This window comes from Panonychus citri, unplaced genomic scaffold (assembly GCF_014898815.1).
Source record: "Panonychus citri isolate SS breed McGregor unplaced genomic scaffold, ASM1489881v1 Contig00127, whole genome shotgun sequence".
NCBI classification, from domain to species: Eukaryota; Metazoa; Arthropoda; class Arachnida; order Trombidiformes; family Tetranychidae; genus Panonychus; species Panonychus citri.
Window position 1 is genome coordinate 93,729 of NW_026515532.1, and position 21,624 is coordinate 115,352.

Here is a 21,624-nt window from a genome sequence, read left to right on the forward strand (position 1 = left end):
TGATTTCAAGAATCGACGGTGATGATGACGATAATCAGAATAATTGATTACAAAAGTTAATTGTAATTCATTGGATTAATTTAATGTTAATTCTTTGGGTATCCAATCCCAATGAATCCATTAACTTTTTCCCTTTTCCAGCAAATTGTTGTATCTTTTTTTTTCTTACTCTTTTCTCCTCCTCTTCTTAATCACAATCAAGATTAATTGTTGTTAGCGTACTTGAAATCAAAGTAAAGAGAAAACATCGGAATTAATTAATTGTTCTTTCGTATGTGTTAATTGTTACAATCACAAATCGATTCTCTAATCCTTACAATCAACAAGTGAACATCAATCCAACCAAAAAAAAAAATAAATATCATAATCACTTTACCAGCGATACAAATTACGTTTATTTAAACATCTAACTAACAATTAACTAATCGTTACTACAAAATGACAATTAAGTATTTAATTTCTTCATCATCATCTTAATTATCACATTAATTGTTTTCTTTATGTAATCGACTCATTAAAGTTTCAACTATCAATTTATTTATAAATAAAATAATTTTTTCGTTCGGTGTTATTGTTATTAGTTTGTTAATTTTTCTTTAATTATTGTGATCAAATTAATCGCCGAGAATACAATTGACACCATGATGACTTCCTGTTCCTCTTTGATTAAAGTAAGATGGATTTTCGGCCTGATGGCCTTTTGGGGACTATTTTTCAACTACGCGACCAAAGTAATACTTTCGGCTACTCTTGAGGCGATGGTTAAATCAGATCTATCTCAGGACGAAATTGATCAACCGGAAAAATCGTCACAATTAAGTTTAAATCGAAATGATAGTGAGACAATTTATCGATTAACAAGTTATCATTATCCTAATAAAACGGATACAATGAGCTTTTCCCTGGCCAATGAATTCTATTCCTATCATGTGTACGATTGGTCATTCGAGACTCAGAATCTATTGAAAGAAGCTTTTTTCTATGGCTACATAATGACCGGTGTTATTGGTGGTCGATTAGCCGAAAGGTTCAGTGTTAAACATACCGTTGGAACGACGATATTTATCTCATCCCTTTTATCGTTAACAATACCGATCATCGCCGTTTATGGTCCCGGTGCTGTTTTCCTTGCTCGATTACTTCAAGGTCTGGCCAACGGTATGATCGATCCAGGTCTTAATACAATCTTCTCACGATATATCCCGATCAATGAGCGTTCCCTGTGGGGTTCAATTGTTTACTCTGGTTCTTCCTTGGGAACTATGATCATGTTAATCTCAACTGGATCATTGTCTCAACTTCATCAATATGGAGGCTGGAAATTGGCCTTTTATTTTCACGGGATCATGGGATTCATTTGGTACACAATTTGGCAGTTAACTGTTGCCGAAAGGCCTGAAAACCATTGGTTCATAACGGAATCTGAATTACTCGAGATTCAATCAGGAACACAATTGGATAATTCAAAGAAGGTAATTCCTTTTTCTTAACTCATAATAATATTTGTCATTAACTGTCTTGATTACATGGTTTTAATTACTCCATTTCACTTGTTGATTAACTAATATTTCACTAACTGTAATTAACTAAATTGGATATAGTCCATAGTTTTGTCTTTGTTTGTATATGAGCAATTAGTTAATCACCACATGCACACAAAAAGTTTCGCGATAATCAGCAATATTTTCTTATATTATCAATCACAATCATCGTTAAGTTAATTGCAGATCTTAATCTAATCACAATTTAATCATTGGCTTAGGATTAAGATGATGAAAGTGTGTGTGTGTCTGAGTTTTTCACCCGCAGCGGGAAAATGTTAATCCAGTTAATCACTGATCATCCAACTATTAGTTTAAATGGATTAGTTGATTGTCTTGATTAAACATAGAGAGAGAAAGTTATTGTAATTTGATCATGGAAAAACATGACAATAATTAAAATTTTCCAGTCGATTAATTAATTAATTGTCATCACAATTTAATTTAGAAGGAAAAAAAAGTCTGATTTAACTAAATTATCATCAAGCACAATTAACTTTTCTATTATTGATCAACTGATCAAAGTACAATTAAAATGATAAATTTTCTTACAAAGAAATCAATTGATTAAATATATTTATTGGAAAATAATTGATAACAATCAAAGCTCACACAATCAACAATTTCCTAATCAATTAACTTAATCTCTCCCTCAGTGTTTATCTCAATCTCTACTAAGATTGAAACAATTTATTTACAATTGTAAATTGTAAGAAAATAGATTGATAATCAACAATTAGCAGTTGATTGTTTGATTGAACAAAAAAAGAAATGATTAATAGTAGTAATGTTTGGATTTTAGACGCCCCGCCCTTAAGGGCGGGGCGTCTAAAATCCAAACAACTGAATTTTTCTATGAATCTTTCTGAATGAATTTTCTTCATAGACCCACGTTTTAAAAGATAATTAATTATGAACTAATTAAGCGTATTAATTGGCTATGAAGACACTAAGTCTATTTAATGAGCTATATATTTTGTCAATTGAAAATTGAATTTGATTATAAGCAGTAAAAGAGTAATATAAAAAAAAATTGATTGTAAATAATTGTCATGAATGATAAACTTTGAAAACGTAAAAATTATTGCTCTGGCCTCATAGTAGATTAATTGAAAAGTGTCCTCTTCATAGCTTTACTCTTGCGATCAGCGAAATTTTGGGAGATGAGGTTGCAACAAATCGTGTAATCATCTTTATCGAAAACCTTTTTTCCATTCAACCTTAGGCAATGAGCTATATGTAGAGAAACAAAGATTTGCATTAGAATTGATAAAATGAGGAGATTTGATGGTGATGATGATTATCAAGGAAATACTTACTTATAATCAGGTGGCTTATAGCTTCTTGGTAGCTTTGAAGAGCTTCCCACCCAAGTTTTCGGCATATAGCCTCAGATATACTCGGTTCACCGGCTCGTCCTCTTCCTTTGAATGTTTCAATGGTTATATCATATTCTTTAATGATAAGTCCTCGAGCCATCCTTGAAGCTGCTACTCTAATTGAGTCAACACCAGCTATATTTGAGCGATATCGGAAATTGCTCACAGGAACCACACCTTCAATGAAGAACTTTGAGCCGGCGATGAAGCTAAGGTCAGCTGGAATTTCTTCACCCCACTTCACTTTATAGCTTTTTTTCAAAGCTTGAAGATTAACTAACGCTTTGTCACCGCCTTCAATCCGCTTTGGCTCATCGGGTGATGTTGAATCAACTGTGGACGATGAAGTTGATGGCTGATTCACTTTACCAGCAGCCAATATAGCATCCACTTCTTCAAAATCCACATAGCTGAAGTCAAGTGGCTCAAATTCAAAAGCTGAAAGAGAATCAGCACTATCTTGCCGCTGAACTCGAGCTACTTCATAGCCGGATGACGTTGATTCACCAGTCGGTGGGAAATGGCTACAACCTGGTGTTGGACTCGAGCTACGAGGTGTAGATTTTTCAGCTGAATCGGGTGAAGTTTTGACTTTGCTTTTAAAAAAATCAGTCACCTTGGTTTGCTTTGTATCCTTCATGTTTATGGTGTTGACACCGACTCCACCATATAGCGGCTTAACAAATCTAATCACTCTGGAAAAGTCGATGACTATATTGTCTAATTTACACTTCTTTTTATTGATTGTTATGGCTCTTTTAAGAATATCTCCGAATGTGTCTGAAAGAAAAAAAATGAAGACTAGTTAGTAATCAGAATGAGGCTACAAAGTGTAAATTGAACTTACCTGAACTTCCGATGAAGTAGTATTTTTGTACCTCCTCTGAAGCTAGAAAGAGCTTTCCTTGGTACAAATTCATCGGAATTACATTCGATGTAGCCAAATTTTCACTGTGGATCACCTCTTTTTTACATTGAGCAATGTAGACAGTTTTACATTGATTAAAATCTAAAAAACCACAGGCTAACACATAAGGAGAGTCAATTTTTTTCTTGAAGAGGTTGCTATGAGGCAGGATTTCATGAGAACTCATATCTTTGATTTGAGTTGAATTAAAAACAATTCGAGCTGCCATAATGATGGAAATCAAATTAAAAAATTCACAATTTAAAAAGAAAAAAGAAGATTTGTTGCTTCTTAAAAGAAGTAAAAATGACTTGTAGCTTCTACAATGAATAAGAACAACTGTCTTTGTAGATGAACATAGAATAGAATTTTTATTCAAAAAGAACAAGCTATTTAGAATCGAATAAGCTAAGTAGCAATAAAAGCTACATTGAGCTTTGTTCTTTTTATAAATATTCATAGCTTCATATGAATAAATTGATTGAAGAAACTGTGATAAAAAACTTTGGAAAATTTTTTTGTTTACAGTGTAAACAATCATAACAAAAGCTACTTAGCTGTTGAAATAGCCGGTAACGTTGGCGATGAGTGTATACACAAAAAAATTAGGTGGTTCTGGTTATCATAAGATCAAGATTGATTGTTAAGATAAATTTTTTTTTGCAATTAATTATTCAAATTTTACATTGTTTAAATTTCAACATGAAGTTATTTATATTATTTTTTGTGCTATATTGTTGCTATAACTCTTGTGAAAATCAAATCGTGGACAAAAAGTTAGGTAAAGCTTGAATAGAACCAAATTTGCTACAAGTTTCTCATTTTTCTCTCTATTGATTCTTAGCTCTACAGAAAAATCAAGAAAAGGTTATTTACTGTTTTCGTGGATTGAAAGTGCTGAAAAAAGGATGTCACTTTGTAGCAAAAAGACATGAATTAATTGTTCACCCCAGAAAAGACTGTCTACTTACTTTTCTTTGCGATGAAGAAATAACAACGGTTCTTTGCTGTAAGTTTGACGAATCTTAACCGATTGTAGCAACTACACGATTTATCTTTTTACAGGTTTTTCTGATAGTGGATTTAAAGGTAAAGATGAATCTTCTACACAGTTAATGGTCAACAGCTACATGGAAGAGGCGATCGATTCAGAAAGAGTTGATAAAAAATTAGAATCTGGAGAAGGAGCTAAATTGATTTTGAATTTGGAGAAAGATAAAGAAATTAAAACATCGGAAAGCAAATTGTTCAATTTAGTTTTACTTCTAATTTGTCTTCTTTTGGTATTGTTTATTATTCTTCTTGTAATTTGTATGTGCGTTTGCTACAAAAAATTTTTCAAGAAAGTACAAATAAGCGATAAAGCAAATCCAGAGGTAAGAGTTACACACCTACATGTTTCTAGTTAATTAGATATGAATTTTTTATTAAGACAGGAATAAAAACTGTGATAAGCGATAAAGAAGACAATCTCGTAGATTTTGTTGGACCTTCACCTGCTATAAAGGATGTTTTCGATCCGATTCAACCATAAATCTTTCCATTTATTTTTGCGATATTCCTTTACTTATATTTTGTGAAACTTCCATTTCAGAATCGTCACTACTATTTGAAGAAGATGACGATGAAGAATAAACACAACTCACTTTTTTTATATCTGCTTGCATTGTAGCCAAAACTTTCTTCATGAATACCATGTCATTGGTCATAGACTTTTTGAAGTCTATCAGATCGCGCAATATTGAAGAAGTCATTGATAATTCAGTCTTCATAGACTTTTTAACATCTTCAAAGTAAAGATCAATTCGATGTGATAAACCGGCTCTGTGTTTTGGTTTCTTCACAATTTTAGGCAAGATACTCAAATCTTTACCACGAGAAATTCCTGGTGTTGGGTGAGACACTAATTCACACCGAGTACCACAAGAAGATGAAGTTTCATTTTCTCTACATCGCACTGTTTCATTGTTTTTCTTGGAAAGATTAGTTTTCATTTTGAAGTAGATTGAACTTTGAAGTTGAGAGTTTAAATGTTAGAAAATGAACAAGACTTTTAATAATTAAAGTTAACTTTTTAGATGGAGAGTTGAAACTAATTTGATTTCAATCAAAAATTGAAACGACATTAGTTGGAGATTTAAATAGGCCTTTTACTGTTTATATTTCGTATTAAATTTCCATAGAGTATTTTTCTGATCACAAGGATGAACTATCTTTAAGTCACGTATTTGTAATTATTCTTTTCTTTAATCTAATTATTAAATGAAACATTTTGAATTGAATTGACAATTGGATAAGTTGAACGAAAATGAGGAATAATCATTTGTGTAAATTGATTATACGATATAAAGCTACATTTTACATTAAATTTTGTCTAAAGGCATGATGGTTTTTGAGAAAAAGAGATAATAATAAAACAAAGAATTAACTCAAGATCATGTTAAATTATACCAATGAGAAGCAATTTTGTTTCTTTTACGAAATTATGTCATTTCATTGTTTATTTACTGGGTTGTCGATAAAGTTTAACCTGAATTAAATTTTGTATATAATGTTATATACCTTGGACGTATCGGTCCGAAAAAGCTGATAATAAATTAAAATATTATTACATTCATTGTATTATATAAATATTATATAGCGAATAGAATATTACTGTTTCAAACATGAAATGATAACATAATCATCAATATACAGATACATAGCCCTCACTAATATTTCCATAGATTAATCTAAATACACAGAAATAACAGAATTTTCCATCGAATTTATAAGTAATTATCAAAAGCTTGAATTATATGACAGTAATCATGATGATTGTGAAGATGTCACAGAATATTCTTGTTAGAATAGAAAAAGGCTGTGATAGCTTTTGCAGTACTAATGAAACTGTATATAAACAGAGAAAATTTTAAGGGAAATCACAGTTGGAAATTCAGGTTAGTTAATAAACTTTCTCTGAGGATAACCACTGTCGTTATCAAGCTATTCCTATGCTCAACAGCAAGGCTACAGCAGACATTGCTATAAAAGAAAAATCCTATGCTATCTAGCAAGGTAACGGCTAAGCTGAAGCCAACAATGAAACCCTATGCTATTTAGCAAGGTCATGGCTCTAGGTAGCCACTATTAGAAACTTTTGCTCAACAGCTAAGTCATGGCTCTAGGAAGCCACTGGAGAAAGCCGTGGCTCCAAAGCCAGGTCACAGCGCTCGGACGCTACAATCCAAACCCTAAGGCTCGTCAGCTAGGTCTCAGCGCTCGGTCGCTACATGAAAATCCATAAGCTTATCAGCTTGGTCATAGCTCTCGGAAGCTACAATAAAAATCCATAAGCTTATCAGCTTGGTCATAGCTCTCGGAAGCTACAATAAAAATCCATAAGCTCAACAGCTTGGTCATAGCTCTCGGAAGCTACAATAAAAAATCCATAAGCTTAACAGCTTGGTCATAGCTCTCGGAAGCTACGATATAAAACCATAAGCTCTAAAGCTTGGTCATTGTCTAGCAAACAATGGAGTAGGGAAAGGCTCCACAGCCTCTACTAATGTCATAGCTTGATAACTACACGTATTGTTTACTTTTTTGTACTATTAAGATAACGTATTCGTCATCTACATAGTTTTACAAAAAATAAACAACTTAAAGTGGTTTTGATTCCTCAAAAACATTTACTAATTTTTTAAAGCGAGCTCAAAATAACCTCATATTCACTTTATTTCTTTTCTGAATCACAGACATAAAGTAAAGTTTAGTTCTGGTGTGAAACGTTAAAATCAACAAAAAGCTGGTGTTATCAAATTATTCGAATTAAAATTAAATCACAGTAACGAATACCTGTTAATCTAAAGTGTTTGTTCGAATTCATCAGCTATAAAGCGCAGCTATATCGGCGTTGACCAATTTATTATTCCTCATAACTCAGGTAAAGTTGAGAGTGATCTTAGAAGAATTCAACTTAAAGATCGAACAATTGCTGAACAACAACCGGTTGATATATAAACAAATCTGGTTCGACAGGTAAATAGCGAAGATATCCAAACCATGGAGTGGGACAATTTGATGTTCTCATTAGTTAGTACCTGTGGAGGTTTTCTTGCTGGAAAAACAAAGTCTATTCGTGTTGTCAGAGGAAAACAAGATGCTTATCTTGATGACGTTGATAAGCCTAAGACTTGGCTTAGTATTGATTTACGAGTATGGACTAAAGAAGGCCTCTGGACTCCAACTGGTATTCGTCTTAAAGTTAAAGAACTGCAAAAACTTCAAACCTTATTGGAGGACAGCGATGATGAAGTGATTCAACATTTCTCCAACAACTCTTACTACAGGCGAACAGTTTATTTAATTGAAGATGAAGATGATAACTCTACCGAAAAGTATGCTGTTCTATTGGAGAAGGACAAAGTTACTGGTATTATGTTACAGAAGAAAGAAATAACAAGACTTCTGAGAATAATTCCACCAATGGCTTACTTTGTTGAAAACTTTGATGCTGTTGAAGAAGTAGCTTCTGATATACTTTTCAACTGTATGAGTTTTATAATATTTCGAGAGGCTGCAAAGTACATCAAATCCATATGTCCAGGGTGTAAACAGTTAGGAAATAATGCTGAATATGAAGTTCTCTCACCTGCTGAACACACCTGTATTACAGTATCTCCTTCTTCCCTAATATGTGAAAAGTGGTTTGAAGAGTTACTTGTAACAAAGGCTTATGACAAAGACATGCAGAATCTTTTCATAAAGATAATGAATTTCTTTGAAAAGCCAGACCACGAAGCAGTTGGTCTTTTACAGAAACATTTCAATGAACAGAAGAAGAGCAAGATGTTCAGAGATGGAGTTTTGGCAGGGTTCAGCAATGAGAGATCTCCTTGTTTTGAGCTCGCTTGTGGTATAGCATATGAAGATTTAACTAAAGATATTCCCATCCCTTCTTCTCTTTTCCAGAAGCGTAAACGGAACGAATAGTGGTATATCATTTAATCTTCATTTCATCATTTTTATCTTATATCTTTATCTTCAAATTTATTTTTAAAAAATTATTCTGTTTATCACATATTGTATTACTCTTAATCCGAAATTGAAGTGTTTGTAACTCATTTCATTTAATTTTATTACGTTTCTTAATCATATTTTCTTGATAGTTAATTATTTTGTCTATTGCTATATCGTTTTCACTAAAACAAAAATTTCTGAAAATCCAAAAAAATTACAAAAATCGGAAACGGTAAAAAAAAATTGTAAAACAAAAAATAACAAAAAAAATAAAATTGTAAATATTTATATTTCTGCTTATCATGTTCACTTATAAGATTCTCTCCACTTCTGAAAGAATCAATTCAGTATGGAATTATATTGAGATATCTAGACAAATTGAGATAACATATGACGGGCTCAGAGAAACCCAATCTCTTATTTCGCTTATCACTAACATCGAAGATACTCTTTTTATAGCTATTGCTGACATAGGATTCAGAGTTTCAGATAGCGATATGATCAAAATTGTTATACGAAACGAATCTCTAGCAAAAGATATATGGATTTCATTTCAAAGAGGTTCACAACTAACTAGAAATGTTATAACAAACGCAATTTACAAAGTCTGTCAATCCAATATTGACTTTTTACTCGAAGGTATATTGACTGTAGACATCATTATTATTAAAATGCCTAGTGGAGGAGGGTATAAAAGAAAATATGGAGATACAGATTTATCTAGCTATGAAAGAAGATCGACTAAAACAATTATGATTGAGAAAGATGGGTTATGTTGCTCCAGGTCGTTAGTTGTTGGTAAAGCAATAGCAGATAATATGACTGGAAATGATTGGAGAAGATTGAAAGATGATGCAGGTGGTATTCAATTATTTGCAGCTAAGAAGCTTTGTAGTAAAGCAGAAATAATTCCATATGAGAACTGTGGGATAGAAGAGCTTGAAAAGTTTCAAACTGTACTATCTGATTATCGCATAGTTGTAACTGATGCCAAAACATCCACAACTATTTACAAGGGCCCTGAAAATACTAAATCTATTTATCTTCTTTATAAAGATAATCACTATTATCCTACAAGATCTTTAAAAGCTTTCTTAGGATTTGACTTTTTTTGTGAAAAATGTCTTAAAGGCTATCGAGAAAGAACTAGCCATAAATGTGAAAGTACTTGCGAATTTTGTTTTACAACTCCTTCGTGCATTGGTAATGAGAAGATTGACTGTCAAGACTGCAATCGAATTTTTTGTCAGGATAATTGTTTCAAAAATCACATAGAGAACAAAACTTGTCAAACCTTGAAAAAATGTATTGACTGTAACCGATCATATAAGTCTAAACGTAAACATGTTTGTTATAAATTTTATTGTGTCATCTGCAGAGAAATGGTAGAATCCAAAAACCATTTCTGCTATATGACACGACCGAATCTTGACAAAATTAAAAAAGAAGACGAATCCTACAAAGTAATCATATATTATGATATTGAAAGCACTACATCCTCTTCGGGTATTCATTCTCCAAATTTATTGTGTTCATCACATCTATGTAGTCAATGTGAAGACAGTATTGATTCTGGTTGTTTGATGTGCGAGAAAAAAGATCAAGTGTTTGAAGGTTCTGACTGTGTTGCTGCTTTTTGTAAATGGATTTTCAGAGATTTGAGAAAACGAATTTGTGAAACGACAAAAGAGATTGGAGTTAGTAATCCTAAGATTTTCGTTATAGCTCATAATGGAAAAGCTTATGATTTTCATTTTATTCTTCAATACCTGAATGATAATCAAATCGCAGGCACACCTAAAGTTATAAAATCAGGTTCTAAAATACTAACAATGAATTTTCTTAATGTTAAATTCTTAGACTCTGTATCGTTTTTGCCTATGCCTCTGAAAGCTTTACCAAAAGCTTTTGGTTTGGATGAACAAAAAGGTTGGTTTCCTCATAAATTTAATAAACACGAAAACTCGTCTTATATCGGTTCCTACCCTGATATCAGTTTTTATGACGTTGATAGCTTGTCAATAAAAGAAAGAAACTCTCTTCTTTCATGGTATGATAAAGTAAAATCAGAAAAATTTGATTTTAGACTGGAATTGATAAAATATTGTAAACAGGACGTTTATATCCTCGCAAACTCGTTTCAAAACTTTCGAAGAAGCTTCAAAGAACAAACTTCTTTAGATCCTATCTCTAGATGTATAACAATTGCTCAAGCTTGTATGGAAGTGTTCAAATCGTTTTTCTCAAACCAAAAACTATTGCTATCATTCCATGTCTTGGATATGAGCCGAAAAGAAAAAGTTCGGTGATAGGAAATTTTTGGCTCGACTGGATAGCTGAAGAGAAAAATATATCTATAATTAAAGAAAAGAAATTAAGTAAATACTTTGTAGACGGATATGATCAAGAATCAGAAACTGTTTATGAGTTTTTAGGTTGTTTTTTTCATGGTTGTAAAAAATGCTACCCTAACGACAGAGAGTTCTCAGATGCGAAATGGCTCGATAAATCAATGGAATCACGCCATTACAGTACAATGAAAAAGATAGATGACCTCAAAACTCTTGGTTATTATGTCATAATTAAGTGGGAATGCGAATTTAGACAAAATGAAATGAAAGATAAAGAAACTATGTATCGTTATGAGAAATACTTGCATGACAAAAGAAACAGTAAGCCACCTCTGAATCCTAGAGATGCGTTCTTCGGAGGGAGAACTAATGCTATAAAGCTTTTCTACAAAGTAAAGAATACAGAGAAAATTAGATATTACGACTTTACAAGTCTTTATCCTTATGTCGTAAAGTACTGTGCATTTCCAATTGGTCATCCAGAGATCATTAAATTTAAGCTTGATAATGAAACAACATCAATAGATCAGTTTTCTGGATTTGTACTTTGTGAGGTTAGTGCTCCAAAAAGATTGTATATACCTGTTCTACCTGTTAAAATAGATGGAAAACTTATGTTTCCACTCTGTGTGAAATGTGCAAAAATGCGAAATCAATCTGATTGTGACCATAGTGATAAAGAAAGAACTTTTATCGGAACTTGGACAACTCCTGAACTTATGAAAGCTATAGAAAAAGGCTATAAGATCTTGAAAATCTATGAAGTTTGGCATTTCACTGAATTCTATCAGTATGATCAAAATAATAAAGAAGGAGGTCTTTTTAGCGCCTTCATGGATAAATGGCTGAAATTAAAAGTTGAGGCTAGTGGTTACCCTGAAAATGTAAAATCAGATCTTGATAGAAACGCTTTTATAAAAATGTATGAACAAAGAGAAGGTATAAAATTAGAGAAAGAAAAAGTAGTCAAAAACGCAGCACTCAGAACTCAAGCTAAATTGATGGCTAATAGTTTTTGGGGAAAATTCGCACAAAGACCAAATCTTCCGAAAACAATGTATATGCATAAACCTGATGAGTTTTTAAAACTTTTTGCAGACAATACAAAAACAGTTACAGACGCGTTTTTAGTCAATAACTCCACTATGATGGTTCAGTTTGAGGATAATGAAGGTTTCATTCATGATCCAAAACATTCAAATGTTGTTATTGCAGCATTTACAACTGCATATGCTAGGCTCAAGCTCTATGATTTATTAGAGAAACTAGAAGATAGAATTCTTTATTTTGATACTGACTCTATTATATTTGTCGAAGACGAATCAGATAGATTTAAGCCTGAATTAGGTGACTTTTTAGGGGAGCTCACAGACGAACTAGCTGACTATGGTAAAGATTCTTACATAACAAAATTTGTCTCTGGAGGTCCGAAAAATTACTCATACGAGATCTTTGAACCAATTTCTAATAGTCTAAATTACTGTTGTAAAATCAAAGGGATTACTCTTCACTACAAAGCGCGAGAGAAGTTGAATTTTGACACTTTAGAACAGCTTATTAAAAATTCTATTAAAAATAATACCGAGGAAAAGATATTTGTGGAACAATTAGTTTTCAAATCTACTAAAGAAAATCAAGTTTCCTCGACCGAATATGAAAAAGCTTATAGACTTGTTTATGACAAAAGAAGAATAATCGAAGAGAATTATTCAACGCTACCTTTTGGCTACTCTCAGGATTAAGTTTATGGTTCCTTGAGTCTTATCGTATTAATCTTCAAGTTGATTAACTTATACAAAAAACTATATAGTCACTTAACTTAAATTTTGTATTCATATTTACTCTAAATGTTTACTGTTTAACATCATCAATACACAATGAAAGTATCAGCTAGTACAATTATGTTAAGACACCCTTTTACTGCTATCATCAGTGGACCCACTGGATGTGGTAAAACATTATTTGTCCGTGAACTTCTCAAATTTCATAAAGAGCTTATATATATTAACCAGCCCAAAAGTTTAAAGGTTTTATGGTGCTATGGAATAAATCAGAAAATCTATGATATTCCTATACCTCATTGTGTAGTTACATATTTTGAAGGTATACCAAGAGAATCTGATATTGTAGATAATTTACCAGATATTGTTGTGATGGACGATCTAATGAACGAGTCATCGAACGCAACAGATGTTAGTAACTTCTATACAAGAGGGAGTCACCATCTTGGTTTTTCAATTATTTCTATTGTACAAAATATATTTGCTAAGGGAAAGGAAATGCGAAACATAAGTCTAAATAGCCAAATAATTGTTTTGATGAAAAATAGAAGAGATTTAAAACAAATCAATGCTCTTGGACAACAAATTTTTCCTTCCAAGGTGAAAAACTTTATGTCAGTGTACAGTGATGCTACAAATAAACCCTATGGTTATCTACTCATAGACACATCACAGCAAACACCTGAGGAGCTAAGATTAAGAACAAATATTATACCTTCACCATCTGGAGCTACACAAACTGTATATTCTATATAGAGATGTCAAAAAACCTAGAATTTTGTCTTGATCTTTTCAAAACAACGAGTGTTGTTGAATCAAATTTAACTAAGCTCAAAATCATCAAGATGCTTCAATGTTCAAGATTTATTAACTGTGCTTTACATGAAGTTACTTTAAATTTAATTCTTGGTAACTTATCGCTTTCTTCTGAACAGAAAAAAGAGCTGAGGCCCTTAAAAAAGTTCATTTATAAACTTAGTAAAAAATCTACATCTAAAAAACAAGTAACGCCACAAATGCTTAATAGCTATATAAAGTATATTAAAATTCTGTTACCCTCACTAAAAGAAGTTATCTCTTTGAAGTAATGTTTCGCAAAACTATTGTGACTCCTGAATACGAAAACCAGATATCTCCAAAGAAAAAAAGTAAATCTTCAATAAAAAATAAATCTGTTGATGTCAAACGTTGTTTTACTATAGATGAAGTGAAAACTCTTGCTTCATTATTGGTTAAATTGGCGCTTAAAAAATGTTATAATTATGACCGAGAAATTATTTCAATTGATGATAAACCTGTTGAAGGAAGTGATATCATAGATATACTACTACATGCTATAAAGCCTGAAAGCTACGTTCAAGGATTTGAATTTCTACCTTCAATTTTATCTAAAGCAAATATAGATGAGATTCCTAATAAACTAATTTTAAACTCGATTCAGAATCCTGATCAAAGTCTACCAAGCCCTACATTAGATGTAATCACTCCTGACTACCAACCGGTAGAGCAAATTAACAATCAAGATGACGATAATGATAGTCAAACAACTGAGATTATAATAGAAAATAATGATGACATTGTAAAAAGAAAATATACAAGAAAAAATTACAATAACCAACAACGTAGAAAATCACCGCGAACTAGCAAATGGTTTATACCATAAAATGAAAAGTGGACTAGAAAACTTACTTTCAGAAAACTATTATAAAGCTTCCAATCCCGGTAGCTATGGAGGAGTGAATTCTCTCTATGATAGTGTAAAAAAGTATGGAGTCACCAAAACTCAAGTTCAAAACTGGTTATCAACACAGGATAGTTATACTTTACATAAACAAATAAAAAGAAAGTTTGTTCGAAATAAAACATGGGTTCCTCATCAAATGTTCCAATTTCAAGCTGATTTAGCTGATATGAGATCACTGGAGAAAAGTAATTACGGCTATAAATATATTCTTACTGTCATAGATGTGCTATCGCGTTACGGTTGGGGAATTGCTATAAAGTCTAAGAAGCCATCAGAGATAGTCAAGTCTTTTCGTAAAATATTTGCTGAACAGAAACCTTTGTATTTACAAACAGACCGAGGGAAAGAGTTTGTTAATAACATTGTAAAAGATTATTTGAATAAAAACGGAGTAAGCTTTTTTACGACTAGAAATCAAACAACTAAATGTGCTCTAGTTGAAAGATTTAATAGAACCTTGAAGAATAAAATTTTTAGGCTTATGACTAGTAAAAATACGAAGAGATGGATAACTGAATTACCTGAAATCGTTATTTCATACAATAACAGTATTCACCGGTCTATAAAGACAACTCCAAAAAAAGCTATTAGTATAAAAAGTGATATTTTATTTGAAGCATCATATGGAAGAAAACTTATGGATATAAGAGCTGATGCAAATAAAGAACTTTTATTTGGCGATAAAGTACGTATTGGAAAACATCTCGGAGCTTTTAATCGTGGTTATCTACCTAATTGGTCAAAAGAAAAGTTTTTCATCACTGGATACAATAGAGGAGATACAAAAAACCTATTTAAAGTGCGAAATAAACAAGGATCTGAGAATCTACAAAGATATTATAAAGAAGAAGTCCAGAAGGTCAAACTCATTCCAGTTAAAACTTATAAAATAGAATCCATTAAAGATACAAAATATAAAAATGGAAGTAAATGGTTTGAGGTCAAATGGGTTGGATTCCCATCAAAGTATAATAAATGGATCCCAGAATCAGAACTTGAGCTCTATAAATGAAAACATTGGTTATCATAAAAATCCTGAATACATTCTCTTTATAGCCCAAATAGTTATAATTGTAATTGTCATCTTTGTGAGTGTTATAAATTTGAGCATTGGTATTGAAAGAGAATCACTTTGGATTTCACTCATGAGTAGCTGCCTTGGATACATCTTACCTTCGCCTTTTGTTTTTAATAAGAAACCACCTGAATCTAATATAGGAAAATGATTGCTGATTCTTTCGATCTAATTCTTAAGAGTGACTCCTCAAAAGAGCTTTTTCCTGAAAATACACCAGGAAATTTCAAAAATCTTTTGTGCAAACGCCTAAACTTCTATGGCAATTGGTCAGTGAGCTTAACTCAGATCTGTATTCCGATAACTTGGATATCATCAAAGAAAATTACCATCAATTTTGTAGATACACAATCATTGAAATCTTATTCAGCTTTAACACCGATTACAACCTTTTTCGATTGGAAAAATAATATTGGTGAACTAATTAATCATCTAACTTCAGTTGTGCAAGATGATATTTTCACGAAACAAATCGATATGTTCTTCAACCCAAATGGTAAAACTCTTGCTATTTCCCCTGGAGAGATAAGTTTACAAAACAATGAGATCGTTAGAATCTTGCCTGTTTTTGATGAAACAACGAGACACGTATTAGGTCTACCCTCTTTAATTCCTGGTCAATATAACATTATAAGTAACAACCCTATATCTTCATTCTTTTTAAATGAAATATTTACAATTGAGACTAACATAATAGAGCCAGTGTGTATTGGGAATAACGAGAAACAAATTCTGAACTATTTAACAGCTCCGAATACTTCAAAATTCGGTGAAAACCTATTCATCCAATTCAATAAACCTCAAAAAAGAAATGTTAAAGTTACAGAATTGGAATCTATCTCAATAAATATAAAGGATTCTCTTCGTGTAACACCGTCATTTACTACTGGAACAACATTTGTTACACTTCATTTCCAACAAGATGCGTATTGATAATCTGTTTGAATATTATAAAAAGCAAATTGCTGGTAAAGACGGTAATGAAGCTAAAGATAGACCAAAAGTGAAAAAGAATCCGTGTAAACCACCTCGAGAGAAAAAAATTGTCACTAAGAATATTAATAGGATTACCACGAAAACAAAGACATTCAAGAAGAAGCCTGCGGCTCGTAAACAACAAAAAAATCATAACAAGAAAAAAATTAAAGTCAAATCAACTAAACAGAAAAAACCAAAAGTTAAAAGATCCAAGAAGAATAATTTTGAATTCATCGATAATGTCATCGGCTAATAAGCTACATGAAATGTTTCTTCTACCTGAATTAGACCTTTTTAAATTGCCTCCAGTTACAAATCAGATTGAGAAATCATCTCAAATTTCATTTCGCCCTTTAGCTGCTCTAAATCCTGAAAGTCCAATTGAATTCTACATTACTGGTAATGAAGATGAATTAATATCTCTTTCAAAAACGAGATTGTACTTGAAATTTATGGTTAAATATAAAGCCATTGTTACAGATGAAAGTCCAAAACTTGGAGAGTGGAAAAATCTTGAGCTATGTCAAAATGCTCTTAATGGTATCTTTAGAGATGTAGAAGTTACTATTGGTGATAAACAAGTATCTACTTCATGTTCTACTTTTGGATATGCTAGTTTCTTTTATACTTTATTAAACAGATCGCTAATAGAGAAAAATACATCATCCAGAGCTGCTTATTGGTTTGAAAATTCAGCTTCAATAACTGATAACATCTCATCATTCAGGTCACAGCCTATAAGACCGTCTGGTTTAAATGAAACCTCTAAGGGAGAAACCGATGGACAGTTAGTTGAATTATTTGGAGCTCTTGATTTTGATTTAGCTACACAGCCTCGTCCTTTACCTGGTTCAATTCCTATACGCATAAAGCTTTATCAACAAAAATCTAATTTTATCTTTTATACTTCCGACGCCGAAACTCATAAGCCTGAGTTACATTTAAAAGATGCTTATCTGAGTGTTCATAAATACAAAATGACTCAGTTGATGCAATCAGCTTTGAAAAATGCTTTGAGATCGAGCTCTTTAAAATATCCAATAATCAGGAGAGAAGTCAAATATTTTACAATTCATAGCACTTCTCCAAGCGGAATCATAGACAATGCGATAGTTGGTCAGATACCAAGGAGATGTTTTGCTACATTTTTGGATAATGCAAGCTTTGAAGGATCTCTATCGTCAAGTCCTTATAACTTCAAACATTTTAACCTCACTAAAATGTCATGCTCAATAAATGGGGATCAATATCCAACCAAGCCGTATGAGATGGATTTTCAAACATTACTATGCATGACACCGTTCCAAGGTGTTCATGATACGTTAGGTATTCCAAACAACTTTAGCTATGACTTAGAAACTTACAAAGAAAATTTTCCGATAATTGCATTTGATTTCTCCCCTGACCACTCTCCTGGTAATAAAACATTTATAAATAATCTTAAATATGGCACAATGCGAATTGAGTTCCAATTCAAGTCTGCCTTAACTTCAACAGCGACTCTTTTACTGTTTTGTGAGTATGATAATATCATACAAATTGATAATACTGGTACTGTAACCACTGATTATAATTGAAAATTACTTTTCAATTTGTACTACTTTTATGATACAATTAATTAAACATTTTATTGTAAGATTTTAAAGACTTTTGTTTAACATCGCGCTCGCGTTAACTTTTTCAATTTATTATTCTCATTTGAATTAATCACTACAATCAAGACAAAATGAATTGAATAATATTACAATATCAATAATAGACTCAGTTGCTTCATAGACAAATAATACTTTTTAATTATTCTCAATTAATTAATTATCTTTTAGAACGTTGGTCTATCAAGAGAATTGATTCAAAAAACTTTATGGAAAAATTCAGTTGTTTGGATTTTAGACGCCCCGCCCTTAAGGGCGGGGCGTCTAAAATCCAAACATTACTACTATTAATTTATTATGATTGATTAAATTAAGTGAACAAGGTAAATAATCATTACCAAGAATTGAATTGTTCAAGTATCACAATCTATTTATAACATTGAATATTATTGAATAACAGTTGATCAACAGTTTGATTATTACTAGAAAACAATTTATTAAATGACAATTAATAATTTAACTTAAATTGTTCAATCTAATTACAGTCACATCCAATTCCATGGAAACAAATATTGACAAATTCACCATTCATTGCAATGGTCTTTGCCTCGTTCGTATACAATTGGGCTTATCTTACCATGTTAACTCAACTTCCCAGTTACTTTCACCGAGTCCTTGGACTAAATGTTGCTAAGGTAATCAAATTAACTTTAATCACCTCCCAAACAATCAACAATTAACCTTTTCCCTGTTAAAATAGCGAGACGATTAAAACAACTACACTGATTGTTGTTGAAAACTTTTGCTTTTCAACATTAGTTTTCCCATTCACTTGATTCATTATTAAGCTTAATCATTTTGTTTGATTTACTTTGATTGTTTACTTTATGTTAATCATTTACAATTACAATCAACACAATTTTAATCGCTATATATTAATCTAGTTATAACCTTCTTCCGTTACTTGATTAATTAAGATGAAAATGATTAACCTTGATTGTTGTTATTGTTTTTGCTTTTTTTTAGGAACAATTTTGATTAACAGAAAAGGCTTAATTGTGATTAACTTTGACAAGGGAAAATTACTTTTAACAATTAAACAAACAATAACAATATTGTTTATCATTAAATTGTATTTGATTAACTTGAAATGGTTTAGCTAATTAGTCAACAATTAGATTAGTCATAATATGTTTCGGTTGTAAAAGTTTTTCTTATTAATCAAATAATAAAAAGTATTGATAAGGTTGATGAACGATAGTTAATCATTTCAAATTAAAACAATTTAAATTAACTGTTGTTGCTTTTTTTTCTGTGAGAATTAGTTAATTGTTGAGTCTATTTTGTATTATAACCTAATTGTTGTATTATTAGTTCATTAATCATTATTGAAAATGAAGCCATAGTTTTTTTGTTGTTATTGTGAGTTTACAATTTGATGACTCTGATTGATTAATTTTATTGATTAATCATCAATCAGATCGGATCAGCAATTTAACCAATCAGTTTAAATTATCGATGACTCACCAATCATCATGGATTAATCCATAATCCCAAATCAGATTAACGTTATGACGATGAAATTTTTTAATACAAAAATAACTGAAAGAGTTAATTGTTGATCAGAATTTCCATCTCTTTTTTTTCACCTTAATTGTTACTAATTGTGTTTTCGATTCTTAATCAACAGTCTGACATAATCTCGAGTTTACCTTATATCGCCCAGAGCATAATGGGCTACATCGGTGGAATGGTTCTAGATCACCTTCGGCAAAAAGGTCGATTTTCAATAACATTTTTAAGGAAAACATTCAATTCGATAGGTAAGATTTCTTGTCAATATCCAACTTTAATTTTCTTATTAATCAACTAATTAACTTGTATTATGATGGTTAATTGTTTAGGTTTTATTGGACCAGCGATTTGTCTAGTGGTTAATTGTTTCTCGGGTCGTAACTCAAATTTAGCGATCACCTTGATCACAATGAACTTGGGACTTTGTGGATTTGCTATCTCTGGGTTTAAGATAACCAATGTTGACCTGAGTCCGACCTTTGCTGGTACACTTTTGGGTATCGCCAACACAATCGGAAATGTACCCGGTATTTTAGCGCCAATGTTGGTGTCCACTTTGGTCACTAACGGCGATTCAATATCTGAATGGAATCACGTTTTTCTAGTTGCCGCTGGTCTATTTGTCATTGGAACTCTTGTCTTCATCCTATTTGGATCGGCTGAACTTCAACCTTGGGACCCAGGTCACTTTGATTATCGTCCAAATAGCGTTAAAGTTGGTACCAGTACAAAAGATGTCAATTGTAATGAATCAATCCCGACAATTGAATCTAAATTTGCTGATGGTTACAATTTGAAAATAGTTCAACTTAATAACAACAATATGATCGGATTCAAAGGAGATGGACTTTGATAATTAACTAATCATATTTGATTATAAATCTAAATTGTTGGAGGTATCTCAAGGTATTCACAGTCAATTGAATACCAATGTAAATTAATTGTAACCATCGTTTTAATTGTAATCAGTGTTTTCAAGGTATTATTTTTAATCGTTTAATTAACTAAGACATTAATCAAATCAAATCCACTTGAGTGATGATTAACATTGTGCATTTATAACATTATAATAATTATCATCATAATCATCATAAACTAAACTTTAACAATTAACTAATTGTATTATCAACAACAACAACAACAACAACAAATTGATCAAACTAATTGTAAAAAGTGTAAAATTTTAAAATTGAACCAAAAAAATCAAAGATCAAAATTAAAATTGTAAATAATATTAACTAATTAATTGAACAAAAAAACGAGACAATCAAGTGAAATTAATAAATTGTTGTCCTTTTATAATGTTTATATTATATTGTAATCTAATTTCATATGAATGATTAAAACTAAATTAATGTTGGTAAATGCTTAACAATCAAGGTTGAATATTTACTTAATATTGTCCATTCAACTCATTTTCATGATTAGTAAATTTAATTTGAATACTAAGTTAATAGTAAATGTATTCAAATTTAAATCCAATTAATGATGATTAACATAATAACTAAGTTATTAGATTGTAATAATAGTAATTGATTATCACAATGCTAAGTAAGCTGAATGTGATAATATATAAATTGTCTGTAAGGAATTAAATTCAAATCTGATGAAGCAAATCAACTAGGTTCATATTTAAGAAATGAAGATGATGAAGATGAAGATGAAGATGAAGATGATGATGATGATGATGAAGTGCAATA

The 21,624-nt window shown here is 31.4% G+C and overlaps 2 protein-coding genes across 2 annotated transcripts; one reads left to right on the forward strand and one right to left on the reverse strand.

Annotated features, from left to right (window-relative positions):
- Positions 1-293: 293 nt before the first annotated feature.
- On the forward strand, positions 294-21,232 carry LOC128390760 (sialin-like). Its single transcript, XM_053350521.1, has 4 exons — positions 294-1,472; positions 18,895-19,044; positions 20,040-20,172; positions 20,254-21,232. The coding sequence occupies exons 1-4, from the start codon at positions 642-644 to the stop codon at positions 20,775-20,777; spliced, it is 1,638 nt and encodes a 545-aa protein (XP_053206496.1). The 5' UTR covers positions 294-641; the 3' UTR covers positions 20,778-21,232.
- Positions 2,437-6,495, reverse strand: LOC128390768 (uncharacterized). Its single transcript, XM_053350530.1, has 2 exons — positions 2,861-6,495; positions 2,437-2,774 (listed from the first exon to the last, which is right to left on the reverse strand). The coding sequence occupies exons 1-2, from the start codon at positions 3,558-3,560 to the stop codon at positions 2,647-2,649; spliced, it is 828 nt and encodes a 275-aa protein (XP_053206505.1). The 5' UTR covers positions 3,561-6,495; the 3' UTR covers positions 2,437-2,646.
- Positions 21,233-21,624: the final 392 nt, after the last annotated feature.